Source organism: Anomaloglossus baeobatrachus, chromosome 3 (genome assembly GCF_048569485.1).
Source record: "Anomaloglossus baeobatrachus isolate aAnoBae1 chromosome 3, aAnoBae1.hap1, whole genome shotgun sequence".
In the NCBI taxonomy this organism is placed as follows: Eukaryota; Metazoa; Chordata; class Amphibia; order Anura; family Aromobatidae; genus Anomaloglossus; species Anomaloglossus baeobatrachus.
Genome location: NC_134355.1, coordinates 46,354,267 through 46,368,699, shown reverse-complemented (window position 1 = coordinate 46,368,699; position 14,433 = coordinate 46,354,267). Strand labels below are relative to the sequence as shown.

The 14,433-nt window shown below is 50.3% G+C and overlaps 1 protein-coding gene across 2 annotated transcripts in view; it reads left to right on the top strand.

The window, feature by feature from the left end:
* Positions 1-14,433, top strand: part of UBR2 (ubiquitin protein ligase E3 component n-recognin 2) — a 394,151-nt gene that overhangs the window by 369,168 nt on the left and 10,550 nt on the right. For both annotated transcript variants that reach the window (XM_075339174.1, XM_075339175.1), the window contains exons 41-43: positions 6,047-6,177; positions 13,231-13,339; positions 14,373-14,429. In XM_075339174.1, coding sequence (XP_075195289.1) covers positions 6,047-6,177; positions 13,231-13,339; positions 14,373-14,429 — 297 coding nt within the window. The remainder of the gene's footprint in view (positions 1-6,046; positions 6,178-13,230; positions 13,340-14,372; positions 14,430-14,433) is intronic.

Here is a 14,433-nt window from a genome sequence, read left to right as displayed (position 1 = left end):
GCACTTCCTCGGGAAGATGGTGGCGGCAATGGAGGCGGTTCCGTTTGCGCAGTTTCATCTGCGTCCTCTTATTGGGACATTCTCCGCCAATGGGACGGGAAGTCAACATCCCTGAACAGGAAAATATCCTTTTCACAGAAGGACTCTCTGCAATGGTGGCTTCTTCCCACCTCATTATCACAGGGAAGATCCTTCCTACCACCGTCTTGGGCGGTAGTCACGACAGACGCGAGTCTGTCAGGGTGGGGAGCAGTTTTTCTCCACCACAGGGCTCAGGGTACGTGGACTCAGCAGGAGTCCACCCTTCAGATCCATGTTCTGGAACTCAGAGCAGTGTATCTTGCCCTACTAGCCTTCCAGCAGTGGCTGGAAGGAAAGCAGATCCGAATTCAGTCGGACAACTCCACAGCGGTGGCATACATCAATCACCAAGGAGAGACACGCAGTCGGCAAGCCTTCCAGGAAGTCCGGCGGATTCTGACGTGGGTGGAAGCCACGGCCTCCACCGTATCCGCAGTTCACATCCCCGGCGTAGAAAACTGGGAAGCAGACTTCCTCAGCCGCCAGGGCATGGACGCAGGGGAATGGTCCCTTCACCCGGACGTGTTTCACGAAATCTGTAGCCGCTGGGGAAGGCCGGACGTCGACCTAATGGCGTCCAGGCACAACAACAAGGTCCCAACCTTCATAGCACGGTCTCGCGATCACGGAACTCTGGCGGCAGACGCCTTAGTGCAAGATTGGTCGCAGTTCCGGCTCCCTTATGTGTTTCCACCTCTGGCACTCTTGCCCAGAGTGCTACGCAAGATCAGATCCGACTGCAGCCGCGTCATACTCGTCGCCCCAGACTGGCCAAGGAGGGCGTGGTATCCGGATCTGTGGCATCTCACGGTCGGCCAACCGTCGGCACTACCAGACCGACCAGACTTACTGTCCCAAGGGCCGTTTTTCCATCGGAATTCTGCGGCCCTGAACCTGACTGTGTGGCCATTGAGTCCTGGATCCTAGGGTCTTCAGGATTATCCCAAGGGGTCGTTGCCACCATGAGACAGGCTAGGAAGCCCACGTCCGCTAAGATCTACCACAGAACGTGGAGGATATTCTTATCCTGGTGCTCTGCTCAGGGAGTGTCTCCCTGGCCATTTGCATTGCCTACCTTTCTTTCTTTCCTGCAATCCGGGTTAGAAAAAGGTTTGTCGCTCGGCTCCCTTAAAGGGCAAGTCTTGGCGCTATCCGTCTTTTTTCAAAAGCGTCTAGCACTACTTCCTAAGGTGCGCACGTTCCTGCAGGGGGTTTGTCATATTGTACCCCCGCACAAGCGGCCGTTAGATCCATGGGATCTGAACAGGGTACTAGTTGCCCTCCAGAAGACGCCCTTCGAGCCTCTGAGGGAGGTTTCACTTTCTAGACTATCACAGAAAGTGGCTTTTCTGGTAGCGATCACATCTCTTCTTGAAGCCTACCGTTCTGCTGGGCTTCCGGTTCCATCAGGGCTGAAGGCCCATTCTACCAGAGCCGTGGGTGCGTCCTGGGCATTGCGACACCAGGCTACGGCTCAACAGGTGTGCCAGGCGGCTACCTGGTCGAGTCTGCACACCTTCACCAAACATTATCAGGTGCATACCTATGCTTCGGCAGACGCCAGCCTAGGTAGAAGAGTCCTGCAGGCGGCAGTTGCCTCCCCGTAGGGGAGGGCTGTCTTCGCAGCTCTAACATAAGGTATTTCTTTACCCACCCAGGGACAGCTTTTGGACGTCCCAATCGTCTGGGTCTCCCAATGGAGCGACGAAGAAGAAGGGAATTTTGTTACTTACCGTAAATTCCTTTTCTTCTAGCTCCTATTGGGAGACCCAGCACCCGCCCTGTTGTCCTTCGGGATTTTTGGGTTTTTTGGGTACACATGTTGTTCATGTTGAACGGTTTTTCAGTTCTCCGATGTTACTCGGAGTGAATTTGTTTAACCAAGTTATTGGCTTTCCTCCTTCTTGCTTTTGCACTAAAACTGGTGAGCCAGTGATCCCACTGGGGGTGTATAGCCAGAAGGGGAGGGGCCTTACACTTTTTAGTGTAATGCTTTGTGTGGCCTCCGGAGGCAGTAGCTATACACCCAATCGTCTGGGTCTCCCAATAGGAGCTAGAAGAAAAGGAATTTACGGTAAGTAACAAAATTCCCTTCTTTTTGTTGTTTTGGGTTTTTTTTGCAGTCAGGTTGCAAAAGGGGTTGGCCCTCCGCTCCCTTAAGGGTCAGGTTTCATCTCTCTCAATATTGTATCAATACCGCCTAGCTTGCAATCCGCAAGTCAAGACTTTCCTCAAGGGTGTTTCCCATCTAGTTTCCCTGTATAAACGGTCTCTGGACCCATGGGACCTCAATCTCGTTTTGGACGGTATCCAGAGGTCCCCTTTTGAACCTCTTAAGGAATCTTCTCTTGCTCTTCTCTCTTGGAAGGTAACATTCTTAGTGGCGATTACGTCCATCAGACAAGTTTCGGAACTGGCAGCACTCTCTTGCAGCGAACCCTTTCTGATCTTTCATCAGGACAAGGTGGTTCTACGCCCCCTTCCGAATTTTCTTCTGAAGGTTACTTCCCCATTTCATATGAACGAGGACATTGTTCTGACTTCCTTTTGTCCACACCCAGTCCATAGGGTGGAAAGGGTTCTATAGTCGCTAGACCCCTTTAGGAACATAGACTCCTTGTTCGTCATTCTTGAAAGGCCTAAGAAAGGAGAGGCAGCTTCATAGGCAATGCTGGCTCGCTGGATTCGCTCTGCGATCCAGGAGGTCTACCGCTTGCAACTCAAGCCCATTCCTAGTGGGCTGCGGACTCATTCCACGCGAGCAGTTGGCGCCTCTTGGGCCATTAGGCATCAGGCTTCAGTGGAACAGAGGTGTAAGGTTGCGACCTGGTCTTGCCTACATACTGTTTCAAAGCATTACTGAGTCCATACCCAGGCTTCGGCTGAGGCGAACCTAGGTAGGAAAATTCTGCAAACGATAGTGGAGTACCTATCTCAGTAGGCGCTCCTGGCTATCTGGGACTGGTTCCTAGTCCTTGGGTTGCTTTGTTTATTGTTTACCCACCCATGGACTGCTTTAGGACGTCCCATGGTCCTGTGTCCACCAATGAGGCGTCAGAGAAAAGCGGATTTTTGTGTACTCACCGTAAAATCGTTTTCTCTTAGCCATCATTGGGGGACACAGCACCCTCCCTTTTGCCCTGTTGGGCCTTAGCTTTTTTTTTGTCTCAGTACTTTGTTGTTATGAGTATTCACTCACGTTTTTTTGTTACTCTTCTGCTTGTGTACTAAAACTGAAGTAGCCTGGCTGGGCCAGCGGGTGTATACTGCAGGGGAGGAGCTAACATCTTTGCATCTACTTAGTGTCCTCCTATGGATAAGCAGCATAACACTCATGGTCCTGTGTCCCCCAATGATGGCTAAGAAAAAACGATTTTACGGTGAGTACACAAAAATCCGTTTTTTTTCCTTAGCCTAAGCAGAAAGAGACCTGAGAATCTCACCTCTGCTCATCCATTCTTCTAGTCTTTTCTCTTCCCACCCTTAGGGCCTACTTTAGGATGCCCCATAGTTTACTGTGTCCTCCAATGAAGCGATAGAGAAAAAAAAAGATTTTGGGCACTCGCCGTAAAATCTTTCTCAGAGTCTTCATTGCCTCCGTTGGGCCAGTCTATATTTTATTTCAGTTTGCTTCTACTGTTCTTACACTAATTGATCAGCTCAGCTCCGGTAAGTGGGTGTATACTACTGAGGAGGAGCTCACTTTTTTTTCTAGTATAGTGTCCGCCTCCTAGTGGCAACAGCAAACGCCCATGGTCTTCTGTGTCCTCATATGAAGGCTTCGAGAGATTTTACGTTAAGTACCCAAAATCTTCCTTTAACCTTTACATTGACGTACATGACGTATCGTACTTGCTTATCTGGCACTGCTAAGAAAAGTACAAAAACGGCAAGTAGGAACCAATGTATTGCTTCAGGTTACAGGCAGGTCTAGCCAGTCCTTGAAGTATTTGGGCGTTCAGTTGACTGCGGACTCTAGTCAAATTTACAAGTTGAATTATCTACCGCTCCTGCAATCAATTAGAAAAGATTGCGCTAACTGGGGGAAGGGCTACTTCACATGGTTCGGGAGCTGTGCAATATTGAAGATGAATATCCTGCCACGTCTCTTATACCTCTTTCAATCCTTGCCGATTAGGATCCCTAGCTCTTTCTTCAAGGAACTGGCCTCTCTACATATCAAATTTATCTGGGCCAACAAACCTGCGAGACTTTCCCGGTCTCTCTTGTGCAGACCTAAGAGTAGGGGAGGCCTGGGTATCCCAGACCTTAAAAAGTACTATTTGGCCACGCACATGGTTAGGGTATTGGACTGGTGCCGCCATTCCAGCACAAAGCCGTGGGTGGCCCTAGAACAGAGTTTCTCGGAAATACATCTCCCGGCCACCCCCTGGCTTTTGAACCTCTCCCTGCCAGCTCTGAGATCCCATCCTACCATTGGCGCCACTCTTGAATGCTGTTCGAGAGGGGAGGTCAGACGTCTCCTCTTGCCAGTGCCTTCCCCCATGTCACCCATACTAGGTGACCCGGAATTCCGTCCTGGTCTCTCGGACCCGGTCTTTAGAAATTGGGTTCAGGGGGGCAAATTCAGAGCTTGCCATCTGGGTAGAGAGGGGGATTGGCCTTCACTAGCGGATATCCGGGGCCTCTTGCCTTCGGGTCCCCTGGGGGAATGGAGGGCTATGCAGTTGAGGCACTTCATGCACTCCCTCCCTCGCTTCAGTCGATATGCCGGACCTCCTACGGGATTCGAAAAGTTGTTCCTGGGAGAGGGAGTCTTACGGCACTCACTATCCCTGGCATACAACATGCTATCAGATCCGGGGGATTTGCCCCCCCCGGCCTACCTGCTGCAGTGGGAGAGGGACCTGGGGATTAGTTTATCCGACTCACAAAGAAACAACATCCTCCAGCTGGCACATAGAACTTCGATCAGTTCCAGACTGTTGGAAGCTAATTACAAACTGTTGGCTAGGTGGTACAGGGTCCCGACCAGACTCCATAGAATGTTTCCCTCAGTTGACCCGGTTTGTTGGAGATGCGGTCTGGGGGAGGGTGATTTTGTGCACATTTTTTGGTCTTGCCCTTCTCTGCAGCGGTTTTGGTCAGAAGTGGGGGAGGTAATCAGACGAGTGACCGGTACTACTGAGACAATGGGTCCGGAGCTATTTATTCTACAGCTATCCGAACTCCCGGTCTCTAAATATAGGAGATCATTGCTTAGATTTCCGGTCATGTCTGCCAGGTCTTGCATCCCGCTTGGTTGGAAGTCTACTACCCCCCCCACGGTGACACAGTGGGTTTCGCGGATTAACGATCTGATGCATATGGAGGATTTGACATCCTCTATTAACGACCGCCAGGAAGACTTTTATAGGACATGGTTTCCATGGTTGGAGTTCACCTACTCGGCGGAGTACTCGGACTTGTTCTCAGAACCTCAGGAGTCGTGATTCACCTTTTTTTTTTTTTTTTTTTTCTCTTTCTTTCTCCCCCTCTCTCTCTCCCTCGCCCCCCTCTTCCTTCCTCCCTACACTACTCCCTGACCCTCCCCCCTGCTTTCTTCTCCCACCCCTTCCTTTATATCTCTCTTTCTCTACAGGCCTTCAATCTTTTTCAGGCTTTGATTTCTTTTTCTTTGCTCTTCTCCCTACTTACATTAAGTTGGGTCGGCTTATAAAAGGTGTAAACTGGGCCAGACTTGAGTAGTAGTGGGGATGGGAATTGCATATGTGTGCTGATTGTTTGTATATATATTACCGTCATTTCTGTAATAATACCTGCGTCCCAGTGGGGAGCAGGGGATGTAATGTTTGATACGAGTTTGGCTTTAAAATAAAGAAGGTTACAGGCAGGTCCTTTTTCGGTTAGCGTTTATATTCTCTAATATATTGGGCAGTATTTATCGGTAATATGTTTTTTTGTGCTTTTGTCTCGATAAACATCTTTCCTTTTCATTTTAAAGCACAATGAAGACATGGTCCTCCGGTTGGCACCTCTACAGGGCAATCAAAACAGCAATTCTGCCCTTCCTCAGGTGTTCCGCTCTGTTTTTCCATTACCTAAATGGTGTCCCAGCACCTACTGAGTTGCCAGGTATAGTACTAATGGCCTTTATATCATAGTTATGGTATCACTTGAACATGGAGAATATCCTTTTGGGGTTTTGTAACATTTTTTTCATGACTTTGCTATGTGGTGTTCTACTTTTTTCCACCTGTTTTGTATTTATAGGTGCCCTCCAGTGCTTACGGAAGGTCTAGTCATCTACCACCGGTTTGTTGCTGTGCTGCTGCAGCAATAAGCCACTGTACTGATACTTGTACTCTGTATCCAGTCAGTAACCAAGAGTCTTACATAAATTATATCACCACTGAGATGACTGATCGGTTCCATAGGGCATATATCAGTATGACCGTATGAAAACAAATACTTTCTTTTTCGCTCCTAATTGGGAGACCCAGACAGTGGGTGTATAGCTACTGCCCTCTGGAGGCCGCACAAAGAACTACACTTAAAAGTGTAAGGCCCCTCCCCTTCTGGCTATACACCCTCCCGTAGGAGTACAGATTCCTCAGTTTTAGCTTTGTGCGCAAGGAGGTCAGACACGCACGCATAGCTCCATTGTTTTTAGTCAGCAGCAGCTGCTGACTATGTCGGATGGAAGAAAAGAGGGCCCATAAACAGGGCTCCCAGCATGCTCCCTTCTCACCCCACTGTATGTCGGAGGTGTTTGTAAGGTTGAGGTACCCATTGCGGGTACGGCGGCAGGAGCCCACATGCTGATTCCTTCCCCATCCCTTTTTACAGGGCTCTGGGTGAAGTGGGATTTACTGGTCTCCAGGCACTGAGACCGGGCTCCATCTACAGCCCCTGGAGAAGATGCTGGATGGAGCGGAGTACATCAGGGACATGGCCCTGCTTCCTCAAGGTACTCTGTGTCCCCGTGCATTTGGCGCTCACACCGCAGCATGCTGGGTGTTGTAGTGCGCCGGGGGACATCAGCGCTACGGCGCTTGTGCCATGGCCTCATTCAGCTTCGCTGAAGCAGGCACACTTCTAGGAATCGGTCGCGCCGGCCGCTGGGACTGCGGCGCGGCTGGCACTTGTGGTGCGCCGGGGACTTCAGCGCGGCCCGCGCTTTTACGGCGGCCGCGCTGATAACTCGAGTCCCCGGCTTTTGCGGCCTGCTTCCGTTCGTTCCCGCCCCCGGACCTGCCAGTCAGGAGAGGGGCGGGACGCTGGCCACGTCTAGGAATCGGTCATGCCGGCCGCTGGGACTGCGGCGCGGCTGGCACTTGTGGTGCGCCGGGGACTTCAGCGCGGCCCGCGCTTTTACGGCGGCCGCGCTGATAACTCGAGTCCCCGGCTTTTGCGGCCTGCTTCCGTTCGTTCCCGCCCCCAGACCTGCCAGTCAGGAGAGGGGCGGGACGCTGGCCAGTGCATCAGCGCTGAGGGCTGGAGTCGTTTTTACATACTCCAGCCCTCACAATCGGCACAGAGGGGACACTGTTTCCCGCACTTTTGTTTGGGAACTCCCACGGACCGCCCCTCTCCACAGACGCCGGCAGCCATTCCTGCTGACACGCTGAGCTGCAGAGGGGAGCCGGGGAGACCCAGACAAGGAATTCTGCAGCCTCTTACCCGCTATTCAGCGGGCGGTAAGCAGCCCTCAGGGCTCACCCCCTCTTGTGCCAGTAGTATTCTTAGTATTTTGTTTCTACAAATACTTTGTATTGCATAGCGCTGGTCGCCCTTTGGCTATAGACTCTCTCACATTCAGAGAGCCAGCAGCATGTCGTCCGTAAAACGCAAGGGTGCCAAGGCACAGACATTATATGCTTCCTGCACCGCATGTGGGACTTTTCTACCGGCAGGCTCCACGGACCCCCATTGTGTGCAGTGCTCGGCCCCTGCGGCGCTTGCACAGTCGGGACCTCTGCTGGACGTGACCCAGGGTGTACCACCTGTGAATGCTGTCCAGGTGACAGGAACTGAGTTTGCAGCTTTTGCTGACAGAATGTCTCTCACTATGTCACAAATTCTTGACACATTGCGAGCTAGGCCTGTACTTCAGGCCACGGACACTGTGCAATCATTGCCCCCTGGTCCCCCTCAGCTCCAAGCTCCGGGACGGGCATATACACCTCAGGGTGAAGACTCTGACTCGGACGATGGCCCCGGGCAGCCTAAGCGGGCTCGCTATGACGGGCCTTCACATTCATCTCAATGGTCAGGATCCCAGCGAGATGAATCTATGGGTGATGAGGCGGACGTAACTGATCAGGATTCTGATCCTGGGACCGCTCTCAATCTAGATACACCAGATGGTGACGCCATAGTTAATGATCTTATATTTAACATCAATAAGATGTTAAATATTTCCCCACCAGCTCCTCTTGTGGAGGAGTCAGCTTCGCAGCACGAGAGAATCCATTTCAGATACCCTAAGCGTACTTTAAGCACTTTTCTGGACCACGCTGACTTTAGAGACGCAATCCAGAAACCCCACGCTTATCCTGAAAGGCGTTTTCCTAAACGGCTTAAAGATACACGCTATCCTTTTCCCCCTGAGGTGGTCAAGGGTTGGACCCAGTGTCCAAAAGTGGATCCTCCAATTTCCAGGCTTGCAGCTAGATCCTTGGTTGCAGTTGAAGATGGAGCGGCACTTAAAGATGCCACTGACAGGCAGATGGAGCTCTGGCTGAAATCCATCTATGAAGCGATTGGAGCGTCATTAGCGCCTTCTTTTGCAGCCGTATGGGCACTCCAAGCTATCTCAGCCGGGCTTGCGCGAGTTGACTCCGTCACACGTGCATTTGCCCCGCAGGTAGCACCATTGACCTCGCAAATGGCGGCATTCGCGTCGTACGCGATTAATGCTGTTCTTGACGCTACAAGCCGCACGGCAGTGGCGTCAGCCAACTCCGTTGTTTTGCGTAGGGCCCTGTGGTTGAGACATTGGAAAGCAGATTCTCATTCCAAGAAGTGCTTAACCAATTTGCCTTTTTCTCGTGACCGATTGTTTGGAGAGCGTTTGGATGAAATCATCAAACACTCCAAGGGTAAGGACTCATCCTTACCGCAACACAGACAAAACAGACCCCAACAGAGGAAGGGTCAGTCTGGTTATCGGTCCTTTCGAGGACCGGGCAGGTCCCAATTCGCCTCGTCAAAAAAGACTCAAAAAGACCAGAGACGCTCAGATTCTTGGAGGTCTCAGTCACGCCCAAAAAGGACAGCCGGAGGAACCGTTGCCAAGACGGCGTCCTCCTGACTTGCGGTCTCCGATTCCCACACCCGCGGTCGGTGGGAGGCTTTCCCACTTTGGCGACATCTGGCTGTCACACGTCAAAGACCGTTGGGTGAGGGATATTCTGTCTCACGGGTACAGGATAGAGTTCAGCACGACGAACACCTGCAGTTCGTAGCGTTACCTTTCGGTCTGGCAACAGCCCCCCGGGTCTTCACCAAGGTCATGGCAGCAGTAGTAGCTGTTCTGCACTCGCAGGGTCACTCGGTCATCCCGTATCTAGACGACCTGCTTATAAAGGCACCCTCTCAAGAGGCATGCCAACACAGTCTGAAGGTGGCACTAGACACTCTCCAGAGTTTCGGGTGGATTATCAACTTTCCAAAGTCTCATCTAACCCCGACCCAATCTCTGACTTATCTTGGCATGGAGTTTCATACTCTCTCAGCGATAGTGAAGCTTCCACTGGACAAGCAGTGCTCGCTACGGACTGGAGTGCAATCTCTCCTTCAGAGCCAGTCGCACTCGCTGAGGCGCCTCATGCATTTCCTAGGAAAGATGGTAGCAGCAATGGAGGCAGTCCCGTTCGCGCAGTTTCATCTGCGCCCTCTACAATGGGACATTCTACGCCAATGGGATGGGAAATCGACGTCCCTCGACAGGACTGTCTCCCTCTCTCAGACTGCCAAGGACTCTCTGCGTTGGTGGCTTCTCCCCACCTCATTGTCACAGGGAAAGTCGTTCCTTCCCCCGTCCTGGGCAGTGGTCACGACGGATGCGAGCCTATCAGGGTGGGGAGCGGTGTTTCTCCACCACAGGGCTCAGGGGACGTGGACTCAGGAAGAGTCCACCCTGCAGATCAATGTTCTGGAAATCAGAGCAATCTATCTTGCCCTGCGAGCCTTCCAACAATGGCTGGAAGGCAAGCAGATTCGGATTCAGTCGGACAATTCCACGGCGGTGGCGTACATCAACCACCAAGGGGGAACACGCAGTCGCCAAGCTTTTCAAGAAGTCCAACGGATTTTGACGTGGGTGGAAAGCAGAGCGTCCACCATATCCGCAGTTCACATCCCAGGCGTGGAAAACTGGGAAGCAGACTTTCTCAGTCGCCAGGGCATGGACGCAGGAGAATGGTCCCTTCACCCGGACGTGTTTCAGCAGATCTGTTGCCGCTGGGGGACGCCGGACGTCGATCTGATGGCGTCACGACACAACAACAAGGTCCCAGTTTTCATGGCACGGTCTCACGATCACCGAGCACTGGCGGCAGACGCCTTGGTTCAGGTCCAGATTGGCCAAGAAGGTCGTGGTACCCGGATCTGTGGCATCTCACGGTAGGCCAACCGTGGACACTACCAGACCGTCCAGATTTGCTGTCTCAAGGGCCGTTTTTCCATCTGAATTCTGCGGCCCTGAACCTGACTGTGTGGCCATTGAGTCCTGGATCCTAGCGGCCTCAGGTTTATCTCATGAAGTTGTTGCCACAATGAGACAGGCTAGAAAACCATCCTCAGCTAAGATCTATCACAGAACGTGGAAGATATTCTTAGCGTGGTGCTTGGCTCAAGGGTTTTCTCCCTGGCCATTTGCATTGCCAATTTTTCTTTCCTTCCTGCAGTCTGGGTTGGAAAAAGGTTTGTCGCTTAGCTCTCTTAAGGGTCAAGTCTCCGCGCTATCCGTATTCTTTCAGAAGCGCTTGGCACAGCTTTCTAAAGTACGCACGTTTCTCCAAGGAGTTTGTCATATCGTTCCTCCTTACAGACGGCCATTGGAACCCTGGGATCTGAACAAGGTTCTCATTGCTCTCCAGAAGCCGCCTTTCGAGCCTTTGAAAGAGGTTCCCCTTTCTCGGCTTTCACAAAAGGTAGTTTTTCTTGTGGCGGTCACGTCTCTTCGAAGAGTGTCCGAGCTAGCGGCGTTATCTTGCAAATCTCCCTTCCTGGTGTTTCACCAAGACAAGGTAGTACTGCGTCCAATTCCAGAGTTTTCTCCCAAGGTGGTTTCTTCCTTTCATCTCAATCAGGATATCACTTTACCATCTTTGTGTCCGCATCCAGTTCACCAATTTGAAAAGGGTTTACATCTGTTGGACCTGGTGAGAGCACTCAGGATTTACATTTCTCGCACGGCGGCTCTACGCCGTTCTGATGCGCTCTTTGTCCTAGTCGCTGGTCAGCATAAGGGATCGCAAGCTTCCAAATCCACCCTGGCGCGGTGGATCAAGGAACCAATTCTTCACACATACCGTTCTGCTGGGCTTCCGATTCCATCTGGACTGAAGGCCCATTCTACCAGAGCCGTGGGTGCGTCCTGGGCATTGCGGCATCAGGCTACGGCTCAGCAAGTGTGCCAAGCGGCTACCTGGTCGAGTCTGCACACGTTTACCAAACACTATCAAGTGCATACCTACGCTTCGGCAGATGCCAGCCTAGGTAGACAGGTCCTTCAGGCGGCGGTGGCCCACCTGTAGGAAGAGGCTGTCTGACAGCCCGTTCATGTGGTATCTTTTTACCCACCCAGGGACTGCTTTTGGACATCCCACTGTCTGGGTCTCCCAATTAGGAGCGAAAAAGAAGAAGGGAATTTTGTTTACTTACCGTAAATTCCTTTTCTTCTAGCTCCAATTGGGAGACCCAGCACCCGCCCTATTTGTTCTTAGGGTTTCGTTTTTCGGGTGCACATGTTGTTCATGTTGTTTCTTAAGTTCTCCGATCGTGTTATCGGATTGAATTTGTTTTTGAAACTGTTATTGGCTTTCCTCCTTCTTGCTTTGGTACTAAAACTGAGGAATCTGTACTCCTACGGGAGGGTGTATAGCCAGAAGGGGAGGGGCCTTACACTTTTAAGTGTAGTTCTTTGTGCGGCCTCCAGAGGGCAGTAGCTATACACCCACTGTCTGGGTCTCCCAATTGGAGCTAGAAGAAAAGGAATTTACGGTAAGTAAACAAAATTCCCTTCTTCGTGGGACTAAGTACTGTCAGCACTGGAGCGGTGGGGGATGTAAAAGTATGTAGGCGGTCATGTTGGTTATTCTAGGCTTTAAGCTGGAAATTTAGAAACAACAAGATCCATCCTTTAATCGGGTTGTCCGGTGACAAAACATGATGGGTGATAACTTGTCGATCAGTGGGGGTCCGACCTCTGAGACATGCACTAATAAGCATCACAGGGCGCCTTTAGCACCTTTAGCATTGAGCAGCGGTGCGCATGCTCAACCGTCTGTCGAGCACTACACAGCTTTTTACGGAAGCCCCAAATTGAATGAATGGAGCGGCAGTGCACATGCTCAACTGTCACCATGCTCAGCTTAATCTGGCCGTCCCATATTGAATGAATGGAGCGGCAGTGTGCAAGCTCGACCGTCACCGTGCTCAGCATTTTCTGGTAGCCCTATAATAAATGAATGGAGCGGCAGTGCACATGCTCGAAAGTCACCTTGCTCCGCTTTTTCTGGCAGCCCTAAAATGAATGAATGGAGTGGAAATGCGCATGCTCGATTGTCACCGCGCTGAGCTTTTTTTAGCAGCTCCATATTGAATGAATGGAGCGGCATTACGTATGCTCGATAGTTACTGTGCAGCCCTATAATGAATGAATGGAGCAGAAATGTGCTTGCTCAACCATCACCGCGCTCAGCGTTTTCTAGCAGCCCCATATTGAATGAATGGAGCGGCAGTCGTGCATTCAACCTGGTGCGCCATTATATAAATTCCCCTTTCTGCCGAGTCCCAATGGTCGGACCCCCACCAATCAACAAGTTGTCACCTATGGATAGATACATTAACCCCAAACAACCCTTTAATTTTATATAATACATTTGTTACATTTTCTATAAATGTGGCAATGACGTACATTGCTGCCAATTAATTATACTTTATTTTTTCTATTTTCAGTCAGCGGATTGAGCCAGGTCAACCATCTTTGCAGTTTCCTCTCCTTACCCAGCAACCTTCTCAGCATTTTTCAACAAAATCCCCAAGTGACGGATTCTCTCATCAATAGGTAATTGGCTCAAATTGTCTTAAGGTTAAACTCCCATTGGTTAGAATTTACTGTAATATGTTCCTCGGTGTGACTGGTTGTCATTCTCGCTTATATTTCACTTTATAGTCATTTCATATATATTTCATACAATTTAGGTCAACTTGAGTAGAGTTACACAACAACTTGATCCCATGCAACATACATTTGTGTGAGAGAATAGATTCCATTTTGTTCCTATAATGTCCTTCTTCTTTTATAGCTAATGTCATAGGGTTCAGCTAGCACTGATGGGCGGAGAAGTTTCATATTTCTGCTCACGCCCCTATTGTTCTTACTGGTGCATAGTTCGGAGGAGTTATTTCTTTGTTTGAGGTACTATATAAACTAGTCACATGATGTAATAAAGCAGAAACTTTCAGTACACCACAAATCGTGTGTGCTGCAATGATTTCCCTAGCGCTCTTAAAACAAATCTTATTAATTTGGAGTTCAAGAGGTATAGAAGTGTATTTTGCTCACATTTGCAATATCATGCAGTACTGGTGGACACAGCCAGAAAAGGCCCCTGTTCAAGAACAATATATGGGCCCTTTGCAGCTCATAAGCTCATCAAAATGCACAATTCCCCCTTCTTTGGAGGCAGAAATGGGCCCTGTCACCTCTTGGGCCCCTGTGCGGACGCACAGGTTGCACCAGTAATATGTCTGACCCTCTCCTGCGGCTATTGTTGCAAGTAAAGAAACAATGTGGTTTTTGTAGTAAAATTAGGTTGTTCACGATCAGTACTATTAATATTGCAATCTTAGGCCCGGCTGCCACAAGTCTCCTAAATTAAGTCAATCAGTGCTCTGAAATGTCAAGCAACAAATTTGGGGCCAGTATTGGTTTACTGTAGACATATATAGCTAGATTTTTACCTTCATTGGGGGAAATATGGAAACCATGGGTATTTTCTGCTGCCACTTGGAGCAGCATACGCCCATGCAAAAAAAATGAACTGCTCCTCAGGACCTTTTCTTATCCTCATAATTTTTGTTTTTCATTATGTAAGCTGGTGTAAACACAAGGAGGTGAGAAGATGTACGGATGCTGAGCGGACAGCCATTAGGTAA